Below are 17,192 nucleotides of genomic sequence, written 5' to 3'. Positions count from 1 at the left end.
TTCAAACCCAGGTCTTCTACAAGAACAACCAGTGTTGAGCCATCTCTCCAGCCCCCCAAAAGCACTCTTAAAGCTGGGCTTGGTAGGACAGGACTTTAATTCCAGCTACTTGGGAGGCCAAAGCTGAAGAATCACAAGAATTGCATAGGCTACAAGTTCAAGGCCAATCTTGGAAACCTAGTGAAGCCATCTCAAAATAAAAAAGTAAACTGAGCCAGGTGTGGTGGCGCATGCCTTTGATCCCAGCACTCAAGAGGTAGAGGCAGGCGTATCTCTGAGTTCAAGGCCAGCCTGGTCTACATAGTGAGTTCCAGGCCAGCTGGGGCTACAGGGAGACCCTGTCTTCTGACCTCCATAATCATACCATGGCAGGGGCACCCCCTCCCCCAATCAGACCATCATACACACCAACCTGAGGGCCCATAAAGAGTTCTTACTTAGCGTGTATGAGGTAGCTATTCTGCTCCCAGAGGGGAACAGGATGGCTCCTCCACCAAGGTGATCAGTACCTGGCTGTTCTCCTCACATGGAGTAACCTGAGTCAGTGCCAACTCTGTGGTAGGTGAGAAAGACTGGGACGACACAGCTATGTGTGCCCTAAAAGAGGGAACTTGTAAAGCTGGCCTGGTGCTGTGGTCATGGGGGGAGCTTTCTTATCACCTTCGTGCTAACCCAGGCCCCAGGACTCCTGCCGCCTGTTCCGCTGCCACCTGCTGACCAGAGGAAGACCAGGAGAGACCAGTCTGTTTAGCTGCTTCCTTTATTAGAAACAAATGAGACGTATTGAGTGGGACAACACATTTGGTATTTCTGCCCCCACCCTGGCAATGAATGCCCCCAGTACAGCCTGAAGAAAAGCCAAGACAAAAAAGTGAAGCTTCCCCTTCCCTGTCCCCAGATGCAGCACCTGCCTGCCAGTCAGTCAGCATTTTGAGATTTTGAGAATGAAATTTTCCTAAACAGCCCTCCCAGGTGCAGTCCATCTTGTAGGCCTGCCTTCACTTGCAGCGGGGCAAAACTGAGGCCTTGGGTCTCCTCAGGTTCTGGGGCAGGCAGACCAGGCCATAAGAGACAGTTTGTCCCCTTACCTGACCCGAGAGACTCTCCTAGACTGTAGACAGCTCCAGGAAAACTGTTCAGAGCCTTTGGGCCCTCAGGTTGACTTAATGCTGGTCATCCTTGGAGAAAGAATTCAAGACCTCAAAGACACCTGCCTCCAGGCTTCAGAGTGCCAGCAAGTAAGGGGGACAAATGGCGGTAAGAAAAGCAAGGTCTGAAATTTTCCATAAAAAGTGTTAGTGGAGCTTGATGTGAGCCAACCTTCGGACATCAGCATCTTCAGACATAGGCACAAGTGGGAAAATGAGCCCTATACAGGCCTCAATCCGGAGTTAAGGCCTTTCTACCCAGCGTGCTCCCTACAGACTGGAGTCCATGGTAGCATGGAGTCAATCCCAAGGCAGGAGGTAAAGGTGGTCTTCGGAACATGGCAACCAGAAGACTGGGCAGCAGAAGGCGTGGGGCACATTCAGAGAGGCCTTCCAACAGTGGCTGCCAGAGACAGGCTTGGAGGCCCCAGGATCCTTCTTTTGTTTGGTTCAAGCCAGTCCTCGTGCAGCCATACTACAAAGACTGTGGGGTGGCTCTGAACCCCACAATGGTGCTCTTTGGCCCCTAATCCCAGGAGAACTGAATGAAGACCACAAGCAGAGTTTGGATAAAAACAAGACTAAAGGCACCCCTGAGCCAGCTCCTGCAGACCTGGGCATGACCCTCAACACGTGGCAACGGCAGAAGTGGAGAGGCAAGCTGCCTGGCTTTGGGGGAGGAGATGTTGCCAGCAGATCTGTTTCTTCCAGAGCAGTCCTCTGGGGCTCACTGTTTTGTTCCATGACTGGGGTCAATGAAACCAAAGCTCACTCCAGAGATTTGTGTACCCCAAATCTGATGCAACTTGATCTGAGATCTGGCCTGGAACTGATCAAGACTAAGACAGGGAGCCTTCCCACATTCCAGGCCCCACCCAAGGTAGGAAAGACTTGAGCACTTTGTTCTTTGAAGGTCTGGGCAGGGTGAGCCCACTCTGGCACTTAGGGCACAGTGTCTGATGACTGTGAGGCTGTAGGGCAAGCCCCTGCCCTCTGACTCCTCCCAAACGCAGAACTCAGGGCACATCTTGCCAGGAACAACAGCTTCTTTGGTATCTCGGAGTCACAAGTCAGCCACCTTCACTGCTGCTTGCATTTTGCAGCACAGGACAGTGAAGGGAAGGAAGGTCCCTAGAAGCCTGATGAGACTCCACCGCAGCAGAGCTGCTGCCTCTAGCAGCAGCCTACACAGCAGGCAGCATCCACACACGGCATAGCCCCCATCTTAAGCACTTCAGCTTAGAAAGCCGCACAATTAGTTTCTGTAAAACTACACCAGGAGCTACAGTCTGAAGCAAAGCCTTGCTCGCCTGTAGACCAGCTTTAGTTCATGGGATGAGGCCGAAGCTGGTTTCTGGCTAAGGCTTCCCATACAAACCTCCCCAACAAAAGCCAAGAGGTGAAAGAGCAAGGAAATGCTCCATTGCATACCAGTTCGGGTTTTCTCCTACAGCAAAAGTTACAAGGAAGCTGGATGTGGTTGCTGACAGTTCACAGCCTAATCCTCCCAGGCCACTAGGCTGAACACCACTGATGAATGCCCACATGGGCAGCCATGTGACCAGAGGCTTGATTACTTCTGGAGAGAACTACACAGAACAGCCTCGACAATAATCAGAATCAGACAACGGCAATATTGCCAAGTCCAGATCGGCCTCTAGTTACTATTTTTTTGCTGCCACTACAGGCTTCACATCCTAGAAAGGAGACAAGGGAGCACAGCAAGAGACGGCTGATGGGCTGGAAGGCACAGGCAGAGGCTAGGGCTGAAGGACCTGCGTACCGGCCCACACCATGCCTACTCAGCCACCCAGGGATGCTGACTCTTTGCTCTAAGATGAGTTAAGCAGGGCTTGCACTGATGTGGTCTCTACAAGGTCTCGGATGCTACAAGGATGTCCAAGGTCCCCTTCAAACTGCCAGCCATCTGAGGCAGTGAAGGCAAAATCTCTCAGAGAACACATACCTGTTAGGTTGGCAACAGCCAACTCAAAAGCCTTTTAAAATCACTTGGCAGGATGATCTCCTATGGGAGAAGGCCCAGGGGATGGAAGAAATCCATTTCCATGATTATCCCTACTTCCAAGTCTCAGAATGAGGAAGTCTGGCTCCTGCCCTGGGCCAGTCCCACTGCGGAGCTCAACCTGCCATCCTGGAGATCTGAACCCTCTCCTAAGCTGGCAGGCCCTCTGCCTTCCCTCCCTGTTCACACCAGTTGGTCAGCCAATTCTGAAGGGGGACTGGATGAGGGTTCCCAGATCCTCTTTGTCCTGCTTCCCCTGAGAAAAGCCAGTACCTGCTTCTGAGGAAAACACAAGAAATGTGCCGATACGTGCCTGTCCACTGCAGTCCTTGGTTCTAATTTTGAGGAATGACTGGATTCAGCTTTTCATTAGAGACCAAACATCCTTGTACATTTGGAACATGAAAGATATTTAAAATATTTCTATATATAATATATATATATACTTTTATTATTCACCCGTTAACTCCATAATATGCCAATCACGAGCTAGGTTTCAGCAGTTACATTCCCTTGATCATGGCTGCACGAAGATGTAATTAATTGAAAACAGGAGACCAGAGACACGGCCAAAAGTGACATCACGCAGCCTACGCCATTGCAATACAATTGTCAAGTTCGTTGGCGGTTTGGTAAAGCCGGTTCAGTTCTGTTCCCCTTGCCAGGAATTCTCATGTTTGTGAAAGTTGGACCAACAAGTGTTAGGATTCCATTTCCTGGTTTGAATTCTCAGTGGCTTTATCCAGAATCTCACTGATAACTAGTTACTGTAACACCAGCCCAACCTAGGAGAGCCAATGGAGAAAGGTCGCGTTGAGTTGACAATGTCCAAGACTTTTCCTACCTCCCCAGTCCTGAAGTTCAGACCCAATGAGCTCACAGAAAAATGCCCATGCTGTGGGAGAGCTCAGGCTGAACCTGGGCTTCTTACCCCACCTCTGCCAGATTTACAGCTCTATCAGATCCTTCAAGGAAAGCAGTGACAGTATTGAAGAACACTGGGCCAAAGGCCTCCGTCCAGCTCACAGTCAGTGCTTTATAAATGCTGACCATTTCCATGCCCCTGGGCTGCCCTGAGGAGGTGGGGGATGAAGAGCTAAGGAAGGGCCCACTGAGATGAGAAAGGCAGCCCAGGACAGGAATGACAGATCTGCAGACGCTAACCATGGGCAACAGGAATGACAGATCTGCAGACGCTAACCATGGGCGACAGGAATGACAAATCTGCAGACGCTAACCATGGGCAACATTATTCCATGATTTCCATGATTTCCTCAAGTGATTCCAGCTACTCAGGAGGCAGAGGTAGAAGGGTCTTAAGTTCAAGACCTGCCTGGGCTAGAGTGAGCTTCAAGGCCAGCCTGAGCAACTTAAGTGTCAAATATAGATATAGGCTGGGTGTAGTGGCTCACACTTTAAATCCCAGCACTTGAGAGGCAGAGGAGGCAGCTCAGACTCTCTGAGTCTGACAACAGCCTGGTCTACACAGAGAGACCCTGTCTCAAAATAAAATAATCGTGTATATATACACATACATATACACACACACACACACACACACACACACATATATATATATAAATTTATATACACACACACATATAAAATCTTAAAAATTTCAAGGTACAACAGTTGCCTAGCATGTGTGAGGCCCTGGGTTCAATCCCCAGTATTATCACCCAAAACCAGAAAGCCTTATCCCAGTCAGATGGTTGGCTCAGTTGGCAGCAAGAGAAGTAGGAGACTACCTTCCTACTCCTGTGAGACTCCAGCCCCTGGCCTTCTGTCATCCTCACTTGCTGGTCTGGCCATCAGATGGAGCAGATTTTCCAAGGCCTAAACACTGATTGCTATGGGCCTAGACTGATGTAACCTCTTTGTGTTATTTTATCTGTCAGGTCAGCCTCTGGCTGGCCCACACATACCTTCTCGGCCCCCATGCTGGGACATTTCCAATTATACAGGTAATACTGCAGGTTGCCATCCCCTATGCCAAACTTGAGCTTCTCCAGGAATGTTTTGTTCTCCATGAGATCCAGTGCATTGAACACGTCAAACCCTTTCTGAAGGTTAGCAGAGAAATGAGAACAGGTGAAGACAGGCTGCCTCACCTTCCTTCCCCCCTGCCATCCTAAAGGCAGCCACAGAGCAAGGTTCCTTCAGAAGCTCCAGCTCCATCCTGGTTAGATCCAAGCTCCAGTCAGTACTCAGCTCTCCAGATGTGCTTCCCAGACGACCTCCAACCTGGCCTTTCCTCAGTGTCTCTTGGAGTAGACCAAGACCTGAGCTCATTCCTCTGAGAAGCCAGCTCCTATCTACTTCCTAACTCCATGGTGTGAACAGTATGACACTTGATATGCTGCTTTAAGGACACAAATTCCAAATCTAACCAAACTGATCTGATGGTCTCATGGAGTAAGGACCAACCTACCCATGGGGTGTAGGAGAGGATCAGAGCCTTAAGAAGGCCAAGTGGATGGTCTGACAACTTACCATCTGGGTTTTCTAGTCAGTCATTCCAATCACTCACTGGGACAGAGCCGAGGTTCCCTGCCCACGATGGGAAAACCAGAAGAACCCCAAGCCCAGAGCCAGCTGCCCCACTGAAGCAGCTTAGTGCCTCTACTTTGGACACTAGACACACTTTGGCCCTCCTACACTGGAGTTTGGGGCTGAAAACTGATGGGACCCTGCTTAAGAGCAGGAACTTGAGAAGGCTCCAAAGCCCCTAGCTCCCAGGCAGCAAGCTCACCACTGCTCCACTACCCTCCCCTCAGATCTCTCAGCATCCCCCCCTCCCAGTCTGTTCCTTACCATTTTGGCGAGAACCAGGGCATCATTCATGAGATCTAGAAGAGGGGTTTGGGTGTGAACGTTGTAGAAAGAGTAAGCAGCTTTTAGACTCTTGTGGGTTGGATGGTTCATGATGGTGGAAGGAAGCGCATAAAAGCTCAGGAAATCTGTCACCTCACCGTTGGCATTCTGAAGGAAAGAATAAAAAGGCAGAGTCATACAGCACCACTGCCCAGAGCACGTGCTACTCGCACACCACCTTCAGAAATGCACCCCTCCAGCTGAATGAGTGGAAACTGGAACTGGATATGCAATGAGAGGATCACTGGCTAAGGGCACTTGAGGACAGAGCCAGACTGGACTACAGGCCAAGCTACTAGCCTCCTTTCCTGCTGGGCAACGCCACGGATGTCTCCCTGTGGCTCACACCCTCAGATGGTGGCTTTGTGTCTGGACAGCGTTAGTTTCAGCTGACAACACAGAGAAGCAAAGGCTTACCTGACTAAGGTGTGTGGTGCTCTCTATTCTGTATTAATCAGGGGTGGGGGACCCAAGTCAGGATCTAAGGCACAGGGTTCTAACAGACACAAGTTATGACTCCCTGACTTTTAGAGGATCAAACACAGAGACTTCAGAAAGCTTAGCATGGTAACACCAGGTACCTGGAAACTTGGCAGTTTCTGGAACTGCTGGCCAACTCACCTCTACCACAAAAGTGTCAATGATGTTCTCCTGGGGGTAGAACCAGTGCTCTACCTCCTCCTGGTTCATGACTGGTGTGAGGTGAAACTGCTTCAAGTACTTGGTGAGCAACTGGTGCACTACTGGAATGTCCTTTTTCTCCATTGGTCGCAGCCCAGCTGTCTTGGGAGTCTGGAAGGAAGACAGAAAAGATGGCATCAGAAGTGGCCATCACCCTAGACCTACTCTCAATGGCCCTCAAGAGACAAATCCTGGTCATCCTCAGCATGTGTCATGCCTAGCACTCTGAGTACCTGGACTTGGAAATCAGTTGGCCCTTTCCCTCCTTGGCATGGCTGCTACTGGGGCTGAGACTATGGCAACCAGCTCCTAAGTGGCCCCAGGCTCTCCTGCCCTCCCTTGTTCACTCTCCACAAGGCACAAGACCTTCTACTCTATGGACCAGTTGGCCATTTAGGTGCTGGAGGAATTCAGTGGAAGGACATGCTCCTATAGAGCAAATACTAGAACAGACTATTTCCAGAGGCTCAGCACACACAAGTAGGGTTGGTCCAAACTGAAAACAGCAGAGACACAGGTGATAAGGCCTGTCACTGCCTGATATAGCCAGAGCAGGGAATCCCTTTAAAAGTTCATACTGGGGCTGGGGAGATAGTTCAGTGGGCAAAAGAACTTGCTATGTAAGCATGAGGACCCGAGTTTGAATCCACAGAACCCATGTAAAAGCTGGATACAGTGCTACAAGCATCTGCAGCCCCGGTGTTCTTGTGGGGAAACAGGAGGCAGGCAGCAGAGCCTCAGAAGCATGGGCCAGCAAGCCTGGAGCATGCAGAGAAAAACTATAGACACCATCTCAAAACTCCCTTACTAATCTTTTCTTTTCTTTCTTTTTTTTTTGTCTTTTTGAAGCAGGGTCTCCCTGTAGCCCCAGCTGTCCTGGAACTCACTATGTAGACCAGGCTGGCCTTGAACTCAGAGATCCGCCTGCCTCTGCCTCCCAAGTGCTGGGACTACAGGCGTGTGCCACCATGCCCAGCTCTAATCTTTTCTTTTTTAAGATTTACTTTTTAGCCGGGCTTGGTGGCGCATGCCTGTAGTCCCAGCACTTGGGAGGCAGAGGCAGGCGGATCTGTGAGTTCAAGGCCAGCCTGGTCTACATGAGTTCCAGGACAGCTGGGGCTACAGGGATACCCTGTCTCAAAAAAAAACAAAAAAAAAAATTTACTTAAAAAAAATTTTATGTGTATGAGTGTTTGCCTGTACATACGTATGTGCACCACATGCCTGCCCCATGCCTGCAAGGCCAGAAAAGAGCATCAGATGCCTTGGAACTGGAGTAATAGATGGTTGTAAGCTGCGATTTGGGTGGGTGGTGGGAACTGAACCTGGGTCCTCTGCAAGAGCAACAAGTATACTGAGCTATGTCTCCAACCCTGACTTCCTTACTAATCTGGATCTCTCTAGACAATGCTTACTGACTTCATTCAATATGGCAATCCCCATAGTAATTTCTCAAACCCTGAAGATACCCACACTGGGTTCTTGCCCAAACACAGAGAGATGTCTCTTGGCTGTTGGAGTACTTTAGTATGACTCTCTACCTTCATGGAATACAGGGTACAGCAGCTATGATGACACAGGAGAGAAGACATTTGCTAGACCCCCCAATTTATTTTCTTGAGACAGGCCTCAGGTAGCCCAGGCTGGCCTCAAACACACTATGTAGCCCAGGCTAGCCTTAAACTCCTGTTCTTCCTGCTTCCAAGTGTTGGGATAACAGGTGTGAGATACCATGCCCAACTTTCCAAATCTGTTTCAGCAGTATCTTGCCATTCTGCAGCAATCTCAAGAAGAGACAAGAACGACCCTACCCCAGTATTAGGTGTTTTAGACCCATACCAGGGTGACTAATCCCATGTGGAGGTCAACTAATTCAAGTGAGCAGCCCTCTGAGCAACAGGCACTTGGTCACCGTGTGGCCTGACAGCCAGAGAAGGGATTTAAAGAGTCCCTAGCTCAGGATCCTGAAGTAGGCACTCTGGAGAACAGTAGCACTTATCTCTTTAGGAAACCAGGCAGATTGAGAGCTACACTGAACGTCTGATTGTTCCATGCCACCCAGTCCCTCAATGTCAATCTGGGTGTAGAGAGGGATTAGAAACCTGGCTTCCCTCACAAGCTCTGGCTATCTTTCTCTTGGCAGAAGGGAGCTGGAGCCTTTCATACTTGTCTCTGGAGTATGTGCGATAAAGAAGACAGCTCAGTAAATAAATCCAGCCTTCTATCTATGATTCACTTGTGCTAAAATTACAGAATAGGTGTTTTCTGAGTCTGTTGACAGATGGCAAGAAATCCAATCCAGGAATAGACTCAGGAGAACCAAGAATATGAAACAAAAATGAACCCTTGTAGACAGCAAGACACAAGAACCTAGACTATGGGCTGGTAAGCAAGTCCTCCCCCCACAGTCCTGCTCCTTTCCTGCCAAGGCCAGGCTTTCTGGAGCCTCTGTACCCCTGCCCGCCACCACAGAGCACCACTGGCCTCTGGCAGTCGATAGAGCTTCATGGTGCGTTGCATGGTCATATTTCTGCTCAGGTGGGAGAACTTCACTTCAATCAGCTTCCTCGGGTTTAGGGACCGATGCCAGTACCTGTAGGGACACAAATGTCCTGTCCTCAGTGGACTCTGGCTATTCATTAAGAGGACAATGTCAAGGTGACCTCCAGATGGCCAGCAGGTGGCATGAGAGACACATTAAGCCCCTCTTTGGGGGAGGAACAGACTCCACCTTCCTCTAGTGTGTGCAGGAGCTACCATGGGTCTATCTCGAATTTTTTCTCCCTGCTTTTCCTTTTCTATTTCAAAAGCCATTCCTTTGCTACAGAAGGTGTCTGGGGAGCACAATCCTCTCTCCTGGAATCAGGTGAGAGGGAAGACTGTCAACAGCACCGAGACACCTGGCAGACGTGCACCCTCCTCCTTCCTCTCCTGTACTCACCTGGAGTTTTGTTTTTCAGTTCTCTAGGCAGAGATTATTCAATTGTTTCAAAACAACTTTCTAAGGCAAAGATTTTCCTTAGATCACACAGGGATCAGACAAGCCCCCTTTGATCCACACAATAATCATAATAAAAGCCGAGTCAAATACTTAAAGACATTATCTATAAAAACCCAGGTTTGGCCTCACTCTTAAAAAGAAAACTCCCATCTCTAAATGATGGTAATCAGGAGTTGAGAATGGCTACTCTTTTTTCTAGTCTGCCTGCACCATACCCTCCTCCTCAGTTCTAAAAGCTTTCCACCTTGGCTCCTGCAGCCCCAGCCACCTCTACCCTCCTGAGAATGCACAGAGCAGAGGGGCAGTGCTATGTCTCAGTGACATCACTCCTCAGCTAGAGCAGGGCACCTGCATTCCCAAAACCTGCAGGAAGAAAGTTTTACCTGCAGGTGCCAACAGGCTTTGGCAATACCACCCCGGCAGTATAAACAGCTTGGAAAATGCCCTCCAAGTGGACCCGCCGAGTTATCTCTCTGATCAGGACTGGAGCCACCCTCTTGGAGCGTAGCTTCTTATGGACACACAGGAAGTTGATCTCCACCATTTTCTTCTCTCTGAAGAGGGAGCAAAAATGCTGAGTGACAAAGCTTTTTCCATAGAAAGTAATAGTAATCTCTTTAAGTAGCAGAGCTGCACCTGGAGGAGGGGCATTCAGCACAGGTGTGTGTTTGCTGCCACCCACACTAGCAGTCAGTGCTGGGGATCCCGCCCACTGCTGTACCAGGTTTTACCAGGCAAGCTTGCCTCACTTCCTCTACTTCAAAAGGGAAGTGGGAAGTCTGCAAATTCCAACATCTCCTGGTGGGACCCTGAAGTATGAGCTGGGGAGTCCCACCTGCAACATGCAGGGAAGCAGCGCAGGAAACTCTAGGGTAAGTCAAGGCGATTCTAGGATCGAGACACAGTTGACTTTGAACTCTATAGGAAACTCAGGCTAGCTTTGAACTCTTAATTTTTTTTTCTACCTCCTGAGCACTAAGATTAAAGATGTGTACCACCACACTTGGCCCTCTAGTCTAGGGTTTTTTTGTTTTTTTGGTCCTTTTGAGACAAGGTCTCCCTGTAGCCCCAGCTGCCCTGGAACTCATTATGTAGACCAGGCTGGCCTTGAACTCACAGAGATCCGCCTGCCTCTGCCTCCCGAGTGCTGGGACTAAAGGCATATGCCACCATGCCCAGCTTCTAGGATTTTTTTTTAAGAGTTATTTTATTTTTATGTGTGTGTGTGTTTGAGTGTGTGTATATGCTGTGGGGCAGGGAGGGGTGCTCAGAAGCTAGAACTGGGAGTTGGATCTCCTGGAGCAGGAATTATAAGTGGCCGTAAGCCATCTGATGTGGATGCTTGGAAATGAACTTGGGTCCTCTGCAAGAGCAGCAAACATCTATAACCACTGAGCCATCTCTCCAGCCCTTTTATAGAATTTTGATTCCCACAAGAATCCATAGCCTATAAGCCCAGAAGACTGTGGCAGATGATTGTGAGACCATCGGAATCTGGATCACTCTGGCTCCTGTCTATTTCTGAAGCTATTCAAGTGTATCACCATGTGACTGGGTCAGGAATGCAGACGAGGATGGATGGATCCTTCCCACCCTAGTCATAGACATGGTTGCCATCTACATACAACTCAGCAAAACGTGGCTCCTGTGATGAGTTTCTATTGCCAGTACTTGGTTACCTCCACTTCATGGGGCCCTCCATCTTCCTTTCATGGGTGAACATGTAGCTTTCTTCTCCCTCCCAGACCAAGGAAAAGGGTGATGATGGGCCCTGATGCTTACGTGTCATAGATGTGGATGTTTGCTGGGATGGCACTAATGAATCCAACCAGTTTCCGACTTGAGACCACTCGAACCCCACAGTGCCACTGGGGCAGCCAGCCAGGTGGCCGGAGAGCCCTGGAGAAAAGACAAGGGCTGCAGCTGTGGGACTGCTTCCAGCAGGCTAGAGAGCTGTTTGTGCTCCAGAGCCGTGTTTGGTTCTAAGCTGGCACGACCTCTTCCCTGGAGATTAATGGCTACATTCTCTTTAGGACCAAGCTTTCCTAAACACCAACGGAATCAACTCTTAGACATTTCTCACAAACATCTTTTTTCTTTGCAATGCCGGAGACAGACCCCACAGCTTTGCACATACATGTCAGGCAAGCACTTTACCCCTAAGCTACAGCCTCAGTCCTGTTTTTTGAGACAAGGTTCTGCTATGTAACCTATGCCGGCCTCAAATTTGTACTCCTAGTTCTACCTCTTAATTACATCCCTATACCAGGTTCCTTATGTTTTTTTCATGTGAGACAGGATCTCACTAGGTAGCCCTGGCTAGCCTGGAAGTGGTTATATAAACCAGGCTGGCCTCAAACTCAGAGATCCCTGCCTTTGCTTCCCTATGCTGGGATCAAATATGTATGCCACCATAGTGGTCTTTACGTTCATTTCAATAGCCTGAACCAGAGGACTGACCTATTCCATTCAGAGGGCCAGTGGGTCTTTTGGTTAGGAACTGATTATGGCAACCCTGGGCTATCTCTCCTCTTTCTGCTTTTCCCTCCCCTTTCAGGAAATCCCTCCCTACTTCAGTATCATGCTTCTGTCTTCTAGGATGTTAAACTGTAGTCCAAGCAGGTGGATGGTTCAGCCAGGATAAGCTATTTTCTACAACTGAGCATGCTCAGAAACTAGAGAGTCAAGAACTCTGTTAAAATCTTAGTAGGTTTTAGGGGCTAGAGAGATGGCTCAGTGGTTAAGAGCACTGGCTGTTCTTGCAGAAGACCCAGGTTTGAATTCCTGCACCCACATGTGAGAACTAGCAGAGATCTTGGAGGTGGACACTACACCATTACCACATACTAAACCTGCCGGTGTCTTGGATTTTTCCAGCTTCCAAAACCAAGAGAAATTTTTCTTGTAATTACTGTTTACAAGTTAAATAAAATGATAATAAAAGATATTCCTTACAACTTACCACAAAAGAAACTCTGGGGAATAATCAAATCGGAACATGTTGTCATCATCTTCAACATAGTTCTCATTCAGGAGAGTGTACAGTTCTTTCAGCTGTAGAGAAATAAGGAGCTCACTGGGGTATTTTGCCAAGTGGGGACCAACCTCAACATCTTGTGACTCCAGGCTTTAAAGAAGGACAAGACAAACTACAAAACCACCTCTAACCTCACAAATCTGTTTTGTTCAAGGCATGGCACCCTTAGTTGTAATGAGAAACTGAAACACTAGGGGTGAAGCCATAGACTTTAGAACACAAAGTGGCAGTCCTAGCACGTCATCTAACTAATGGTTCCAGTGTTCTGATCATCAATGGGGAGACACTGGTTTCTACTTCAGTAAACATACATTGGAGACACGATTCTTGGGCCTGGTCAATGAATTACTCCTAGGGCAGTCACTGTTACTTGTTTATTTGTTGTTTGTTTTTGAGACAGGGTCTCCCTGTAGCCCCCACTGGCCTGGAATGTAGACCAGGCTGGCCTCAAACTCACAGAGATTCACCTGCCTCTCCCTCCCGAGTGCTGAGACTAAAGGTGTGCATCACCATGCACAGCTCAATGGTTTTTTTTTGTTGTTGTTTTGTTTTTTTAAAAAACCATACTTGTGTTATCATCATGCCCCAAAGAGTATTAGCTTTTTTCTTCCTTCTTAGCTGTTTCCACTGGCTGACCCAAGTTTGCTATTTAAAAATCCTGCCATCTTGAAAAACGGGTCAGCAGTTAAAGAGTACTGGCTGTTCTTGCTGAAGACCCAGGTTTGGTCCCCAGCACCCACATGGCCACTAAAAACTGTCTGTAATGCCACTTCTAGGAGATCAAATGCCCTCTTCTGGTCTACGCAGGCATTGCATGCACAGGTGCATTTACATACATGCAGGCAAAACATTCATACACACAAAATAAAATTTAGAAGCTGGGTGTGGTGGCACCGACCTTTAGTCCCAGTGCTCAGGAGGCAGAGGCAGGCTGATCACTGTGAGTTCAAGGCCAGCCTGGTCTATCTAGTGAGTTCCAGGCTAGCTGGGGCTACAGGGAGACACTCTCTCAAAAAAGACCAAAAAATAAAAAAATGTAAAAATTAAAAATAAATAAATAAATAAATAAATTTAGAAGCTGGAAAGATGACTCAAGGGTTAAGAACACTGGCTGCTCTTCTGGAGGACCTGGGTTCAAATGTCAGCACCCACATGGGGGCTAACCACCATCCGTAACTCCAATTCCAGAGGATCTGACGCCCTCTTCTGTCCTCAGCAAGCACTGCACGACACAGGTACACTTACATACATGGAGGAATAACACTCACACACATAAAATAAATAAATAAATAAACTTAGATAGCTCAGGGGTTAAGCACACCACCACAAGGTGCACTTACATACATGCAGGCAATACATTCATACACATAAAATAAAAACAATAAATAAAAAAATATAAAAAAAATACTGTTCAGAGATGGCTTATCAGTTAAGAGCACACACTACTTTTGCAGAAGACCCAAGTTGGGTTTCCAACACCCATGTCAGGAGACTCACAACTGCATGTAACTCCAGCTCTAAGGGGTTCTGACACCTCTGGCCTTGTGGGGCACCTGCACTCAGGTGCACATACCCCCCACATACATGCACATATACACATAATTAAAAATAATTAAAATAATAGATTTTTTAAAAAGTCCTGTGGAACGACATCAGGGTTATGGCTCACTGGGTAGAAACATTTGAAGTGCAAACCTATTGACCTGAGTTAGAGCTTCAGAATCCAGGTTAAAGCTTTCAAAGTTTTCCTCTGACCTCTATACAACATGCTGTGGCACACATGCACCTGCTCTCTCTTACACTCACTCTCTCTGTCACTCATACACACATATATACACATACAGAATAATAAAAGCTAAAAAAAATTAAAAACAGGGGCTGGAGAGATGGCTCAGTGGTTAAGAACACTGGTTGTTCTTGCAGAAGACCCAGGTTCGAATCCCAGCACCCACATGGCCACTAACAACTGTCCATTAACTCCAGTCCCAGGGGATCTGACAGCCTCTTCTGACCTCTTCAGGCACTGCATGACAGGGTGCACTTACCTACATGCAGGCGATGCACACATGCACATAAAATAAAAAATAATAAATTAAAAACAAAATTCTGTTCACAAACTAGGTGTGGCTGAGATGCTGATAGTTCTTGGGGGTTTGAGCCCAGAGGATCACTAAAGCCCAGAGATGGAGGCTCTTAAAAGTTAAAAAGAAAAATTCTTTGCACATCTTCATCATTCCTTATAGAGGAAACAAATTCCTAAATCCCTGATGTCAGAATAAGAGGGTAACCAGTGTGTTAGTGCAAGCTTGCAATCTCAGCACTCAGGAACCTTGAGGCAAGAGGTTTGCTTTGGGCAGGGCATAGTGGCGCATGCATTTAATCCCAGGAGGCAGAGGCATAAAGATTTCTGTAAATTCAAGGCTAGCCTGGTCTACATAGGGAGTTCTTGGACAGCCAGGACTACATAGTAAGACTGAACCTCAAAAAACAAGAAGTAAAAAAAAAAAAAAAAAAGAGGTTTGCCTGAAGTTCAAGGCTGGCCAGGGCGATATAGCAAGAAGACTATCTCAAAACCAAAATCAAAGAAAGGGGGAGGGGGAGCAAGTCAACAGCTAGAGTTCCCATCTAATATGCACAAAGCTAGATTCAATCCCTAGCACTGCATAAAAAAGACGTGCACACCTATAATACTGGCCCTTGAGACACTGTCTGAAAAAACATAAGCATATGTGCATGCATACACATGTTTGCCTGCACCCCCTCCACAAAAAAGAGGCGGCTAGCTAAGGATGCAAACAGCAGTAGAGTATTTGCACAACACTCTAGGTTTAATCCCCAACATACAAAAAAGAAAAAGAAGAGGCACTGGTGGCTACAGTGGAAAGGAAAGGGGGGAAGAAGACACCCTCCCCCTACTTAGCAGTCCAGGTCATGAGTCAAGAAACAGGTAAGAGCTCAATGGTTAAGAGCACCTGTTGCTCTTCCAGAGGACCTGAATTCACTCTCTCTCTCTCTCTCTCTCTCTCTCTCTCTCACTCTCACACACACACACACACACACACACACACACACACACACACACACACACACACACACACACACACCCAGGCCCATAACCTTTTATAACTCCAGTTCCAGGGGATCCAGCACCCTTTTCTGACCTCCACAGGTACCAGGCATGAATGCATACATGCAGGAAAAACAGTCATATACTTAAAATACAAATGGTTTAAATCTTTAAAAAAAGAAAGAAACAGACAAGAAATAAAGAGGCCAGACATGATAGATTACCCTACAATGGTAGCACTTGGGAAGCCACAGCAGGAGGCAAGTCAAGAATTTGAGGCCAGCCTAGGGCACATTGCAAGATAATGCCTCAAAAAACTAAAAAAAAAGGACTAGCAAGATGGCCTTGTAAGCCTGACAATCTGACTTTGATCCCAGGAACCCACATAAAGGTAGAAGAACCAACTCCACAAAGTAGTCCTCTGACACATACATACACCACACAGCATGCACATGCCCATGCAGACATGCAAACATAATAATAAAGAAAAAACATGGGCATGGCGGCACACGCCTTTAATCCCAGGGAGGTAGAGGTAGGCCGATCTTGGAGTTTCAGGCCAGCCTGGTCTACATAGTGAGTTCCGGGTAAGTTGGGGCTACAGGGAGACCCCGTTCCAAAGAATACAAATTGAAAAAAAGACGAGAATGACAAGGGAATGAACGAACAACAAAAGAACAACAAAAAAAAAATCCACACTGGAGAACTTCAGAAGGTAATGCTCAACCTCCCAAGTACTGAGATGCCAACTGCTATTTCTGTGGAATGTGGGACATGCCCCAGGAAGCATCAGATGGGGTCTGTTCTGCCCTCCTTGGCCTAGCTCCTACTGGAGAAGGGCTTATGAAAACACTGCCCACCTTCAGGCCCCAGGCCCACTCACCACACCACGGTCCCCCAGGTCCAAGGCATCCCAGGTGAAGCCTTGGGGTAGGGTATAGGGTTCTTGGCGAATGTTGTCCTTGTCAGGTTCCACTGGACCATGGGTGTTTACCACCTCACCTGGAAGAAGAGCATAGCCATGAGCCTCACCCCCTGCCTATGGGTGAGAGGGAGCTCACTGAAAATATTTACTAGAGGGTTAGAGTGTGGCTCAGTGGTAGAGTGGTTGCCAAGCAATCACAAAGGCCTGGGTTTGATTCCCAGCACCATGTAACCTACACATAATGACATATACCTATAATCCCAGCGCTTATGAATTAGAAGCACAAGGACCAGATGTTTAAGGCCATCTTTGGCTACACAGAGAGTTTGAGGACAGCCTGGGCACACGCCTTTAATCCCAGCACTTGGGAGGCAGAGGTAGGCGGATCTCTGTGAGTTCGAGGCCAGCCTGGTCTCCAGGACAGCTAGGGCTATAG

General features: G+C 47.9%; 1 protein-coding gene across 1 annotated transcript in view; it reads right to left on the bottom strand.

Annotated features, from left to right (window-relative positions):
- Nucleotides 1–742: 742 nt before the first annotated feature.
- Nmt1 (N-myristoyltransferase 1) overlaps nucleotides 743–17,192 on the bottom strand; it is a 46,913-nt gene continuing 30,463 nt past the window's right edge. The window contains exons 4-12 of the mRNA XM_008838221.3: nucleotides 16,715–16,833; nucleotides 12,690–12,781; nucleotides 11,510–11,626; nucleotides 10,111–10,281; nucleotides 9,211–9,319; nucleotides 6,667–6,837; nucleotides 5,986–6,153; nucleotides 5,097–5,234; nucleotides 743–3,956 (exon numbers count right to left, since the gene is read on the bottom strand). Coding sequence (XP_008836443.1) covers nucleotides 3,936–3,956; nucleotides 5,097–5,234; nucleotides 5,986–6,153; nucleotides 6,667–6,837; nucleotides 9,211–9,319; nucleotides 10,111–10,281; nucleotides 11,510–11,626; nucleotides 12,690–12,781; nucleotides 16,715–16,833 — 1,106 coding nt within the window. The 3' untranslated portion in view covers nucleotides 743–3,935. The remainder of the gene's footprint in view (nucleotides 3,957–5,096; nucleotides 5,235–5,985; nucleotides 6,154–6,666; nucleotides 6,838–9,210; nucleotides 9,320–10,110; nucleotides 10,282–11,509; nucleotides 11,627–12,689; nucleotides 12,782–16,714; nucleotides 16,834–17,192) is intronic.

The sequence above is a fragment of the Nannospalax galili genome, unplaced genomic scaffold (genome assembly GCF_000622305.1).
Source record: "Nannospalax galili isolate Female #2095 unplaced genomic scaffold, S.galili_v1.0 scaffold95, whole genome shotgun sequence".
NCBI classification, from domain to species: Eukaryota; Metazoa; Chordata; class Mammalia; order Rodentia; family Spalacidae; genus Nannospalax; species Nannospalax galili.
The sequence above is the reverse complement of the archived record's forward strand: the minus strand, read 5'-3'. Positions and strand labels throughout refer to the sequence as shown.